The 4,285-nt window shown below is 48.6% G+C and overlaps 1 protein-coding gene across 1 annotated transcript in view; it reads left to right on the top strand.

Moving 5' to 3' along the window:
• Positions 1-717, top strand: part of TIMM29 (translocase of inner mitochondrial membrane 29) — a 5,312-nt gene extending 4,595 nt beyond the window's left edge. The window contains exons 4-5 of the mRNA XM_014592840.2: positions 3-73; positions 109-717. Of these exons, the coding sequence (XP_014448326.1) occupies positions 3-73; positions 109-535 (498 nt within the window). The 3' untranslated portion in view covers positions 536-717. The remainder of the gene's footprint in view (positions 1-2; positions 74-108) is intronic.
• Positions 718-4,285: the final 3,568 nt, after the last annotated feature.

Genomic DNA, 4,285 nt, shown 5'->3' with positions numbered 1-4,285 from the left:
TGCTTCTGGCTCCTGCCACGCGCAACCGCGACTCCGAAGCTTTCGTGCAGCGCCTTCTGTGGCTGCGGGGCGGGCGGCGCACGCCGCACCTGAGACTGAGCATCAGCTCGGCCGCCTGCGCCACGTGAACCTGGGCTTCTGCTCGATCGTGTATGAGGCGCCCTATGACGCCGAGACCAGTCTCTACCAAGCCCGCTGCCACTACCTGCAGCCTCGCTGGACCGATTTCCCGGGCCGGATCCTGGATGTGGGTTTCGTGGGCTGCTGGTGGAAGCTGAGGACCCAGATGCAAGACTGTGACATCAACGACGACGAGTTCCTTCACCTTCCCGCTCATTTGCGCGTCGTTAGGTCCCACCACTTGCACTCGGAAGTCAACGAGCGGCTCTTTGACGAGAAGTACAAGCCTGTGGTGCTCACGGACGATCAGGTGGACCAGGCGCTATGGGAGGAACAAGTCTTGCAGAAAGAGAAGAAGGACAAGCTCACCCTGAGTCAGGTCGACACGCTGGTGCAGTCGGACGTCCCGAGATGAAACCCAATGGCCTGGGCCCACATCAGGCTCCGTGCCTTGGAAGACTGTGTGCCCGGAATCGTGCAATCAGAGCCAGTGAGCCTCGTGTGGACAGTAACTGAGATAGATTATCTGCAGTGTTTCTTGTTGGGATTTCCCAAGTTTGGGAACCTTTCCTTTTATTTCTTGTTAGCTGAAGCGAATTGGTCTGGGAGCTAGGGGTAGCCAAACAACTTGCCCATGGAATGTTTATCACCCCTCAAGCTTGTAATGAGCCTGTTATGAAGTCCTTTCTCATTGGGCCTCCCTAATTGAGGTACTGCACTGGTCAGGTGACCTAAAACTCTCCTAGGACCATTCAGATTTCCTACTTTTTAGGATTTTTTTTTTTTTTAAGGTTTTTGATATGGGGCATGTGTGCTTACTAAAGAAAGGGTGGGGGGAGAGTGAGAAATCACCCTGGGAGGATGGCCACACTGCAGTCTCTTCCATTCTCCTACTGGGTTTTTAGGCACACACACTCGCACCGGAGGTGATTTTCAATCCACCAGGTCGAACTCAAACCAGGGTCAGCCTTGTGGCAGTCGTGCACCTTAACCACCTGGTGGCCCCAGATTTTCTTTCTTTAATTTGATTTGAAATGTTTTTTTTATTTGTTTTAATTTGACCAGAGAAAGGCAGACACACGAAGAGAAAGAAAGTGAGAAAGCAAGCCACCAGGTCCGGGACTTGAACCGTTGTCTGCCATGTAGGAGTGTCCAGCACCTTAACTACCATGTCACTTGCTGGCCTGGTCTGAAATGTTTTTACTCATTTATTTTCTCTCTCAGGGTACAGAGTGCACTTGTGTATCAGAGAGAGAAACACACACACACTCACACAAGCACCCTCCGCAGGGTCTGGCCATCTGCCCTCAGCTCCCCAAGATCCTGGGCATGCCCACTTCTCTCTCAGGGTACAGAGTGCACTTGTGTATCAGAGAGAGAAACACACACACACTCACACACGCACACAAGCACCCTCCACAGGGTCTGGCCATCTGCCTTCAGCTCCTCAAGATCCTGGGCATGCCCATGTACCTGGCATGTTCTCAGTCCAGCCAGACTGGTGCATGTGTGACCAGCTGCACCGCAGAGGCTGGACCTATTCTCTCTCATTTTTGTGAAAAATAATTTTTTGTTTCGGGGCCTGCAGGTGGCCTGATGGTTAAGGGCGCTGGACTCCCACATGACTGACCTTGGTTCGAGTCCCAGACCCGGCAGCTTCCTTTCTCACTTTCCTTCTCTCTCCCTCTCTCGCTCTCACTCTCGCTCTGTCCCTCTCTGGTCACAATTTAAAAAGAAATAAAGTTCAATTAAAATAATAATTATAAAAAATAATCTTGTTTGAATTTTCTCTGTTTTGAAATATAACCTCACAGGAAGCTGGGAACCCTTGTACCTGTGTGCCCTTCCCTCAGTTCCGTCCCACGGTAACGTCCTAGTAATACCAAACCAGGAAACTGACATTGGTGTGGGCTTTACCGGGAAATATTCTGCAAAGATCTTCGCCATGTGTGTTTTTGTTGTGATGGGAAATAGCCCAGAAGAATGAAGTGTGTCCCGATCTGAGAATCTGTATGAATAAGTTCCGTTCTGCCTTCGTAACCTTGGAAACGCAGACTCTGTGGAGAGAAAGCATTGCACAGCAGGGAGTTAGCTAGGTTACAGTCATCGTATTTTCAGAGCTAAAATACTGGAGGACCCACAGATGGCGTAATGGTTACTTCACTGGTTTCCCATGTAGTTGACTGTGGTTCAAGTCCCGGACCCAGTGGCTTGAAAAATCACAACAGATAGAAAGAGAGATGCTAAGGGAAAAAAAAAAAAGAGCTAGAATACTAGGAAATGGACCTGCTTTGTCACTTAGGTAGCCTGTGGTAAGTTAATAATGCAGGAGCTCTCGGGACCAGCCGTTGGCCTAATGGCTATGTCGTTAGACTCCCATGTAGTTGACTGTGGTTCAAGTCCTGGACCTGGTGGCTTGAACTAGGGCCAGGCGTGTTGTGCATGCCCAAGATCCCGAGAATGGAGGAGAAGGGATTGCGGCGTGGTCCTCCTGGGGGGTGATTTCTCGCTTTCTGTCTCTCTGTCTCTCTCTGGTGAGCGCACGTGCCCTATAGCAAAAACCTCTCAAAAAAAAAAAAAAAAAAAAAAGGAACCAGCAGATAGCATAATGCTTATGTTGCTGAACTCCAACGTAGTTGACTGCAGTTCAAGTCCCAGACCCGGTGGCTTAAACTCATGCTGAGCGCGTGTACATGTGCAAGATCCCGAGAGGAGAATGGAGGAGAAGGGATTGCGGCGTGTCCATCTCCCCTGAGGGTGATTTCTTGCTTTCTGTCTCTCTGTCTCTGTCTTTCTGGTGAGTACATGAGCCCTATAGCAAAAAACCTCTCCATATAAATAAATAGTTAATTAAAATAATTTTTAAAAATTAACTCGCAATCGTGTGACTTAATCTTCAAACTCATGGTGCTGTCTTTAACCCTAACAGCGTCTCATCAGGTTAATGCTGCTATCACTTGCTAGAAATAAAGCTTAAATACAGAAATAAACAAGTAAATATTAAAACATTTAAAAAAAATTTTTTAGAGCTTTTGCTCTAGGGCACATGTGCTCGTTAAAGAGACAGAGAGGGAACCAGCAGTTAGCGTAATGGCTACGTCACTGGAGAGAGGAGAATGGAGGAGAAGGGATTGCGGTGTGACCATCTCCCCTGGGGGGTGATTTCTCGCTTTCTGTCTCTATGTCTCTTTCTGTTTGTCTGGTGAGCACACGCGCCCTACAGTGAAAATCTCTCCAAAAAAAAAAAAAGAGAGAGACAGAGAGACAGAAAGGGAGAAATCACCCCCCAGTAGGGATGCCCACGCCGCAAATAATCCATTCTCCATTCTTCTCTCAGGATTTTGGGCACGCCTGCACACACACCTGGTGTGAGTTTTAACTTGCCGAGTCCAGTTCTCAAACTGCAGTTGACTACCTGGGACCCAATGACGTAACCATTACACCCTCTGCTGGTCCCCAAGACGGATGTTTCTAAATTCTGTTCTTATACTGTCACTTGTCAAACACGGAAACAAAATTGTCCTCTCCTTAACGTGGCTGCTGAGCCAACTTCAGGGAACGGTTTGAAACACACCGGCATTAAGGTGAGATCTGGGGGCCAACAGATGGCATAATGACTACGTCGCTGAACTCCCATACGGTTGAGCATGGTTCAAGTCCCGGACCTGGTGGCTTCGAACGCATGCCGGGGGCCCGTACGTGTCCCCAAAATCCTGAGAAGATGAGAAGAGGCTGGAGGAGAAGGGATTGTTGCCATCCCCCCAGGGGGGTTATTTTTTGCTTTCTCTATCTCTCCAGCGAGTGCATGGGCCCTATAGAAAAGTTCTCTCTAAAAATGAATATAAATAATATAAGTAAATAATGTTTGGGACCCGTAGGTGGCATAATGGTTTTGTTGTTGGACTCCCACATAGTAGACTGTTTTCGAGTCCTAGACACAGTGACTTAAGTCATGGTTGGGGGACCAGCAGGTGACGTGGTAGTTAAGGCGCTAGACACTGCCACATGGCTGACCAAAGTTCGAATCCTGGACTTGGTGGCTGGCTTTCTCACTTTCTCTCTCTCTGTCTAGCTCTGGTCAAATTAAAATAAATAAATGAGACACCAGCAGTTGGCGTAATGTGTGTGTCACTGGATTCCCGTGTAGCTGACAGCGAGTAGAGTC

Source organism: Tupaia chinensis, unplaced genomic scaffold (genome assembly GCF_000334495.1).
Source record: "Tupaia chinensis unplaced genomic scaffold, TupChi_1.0 Scaffold138665_1, whole genome shotgun sequence".
Classification (NCBI taxonomy): domain Eukaryota; kingdom Metazoa; phylum Chordata; class Mammalia; order Scandentia; family Tupaiidae; genus Tupaia; species Tupaia belangeri.
This window is presented reverse-complemented; position numbering and strand designations above follow the sequence as displayed.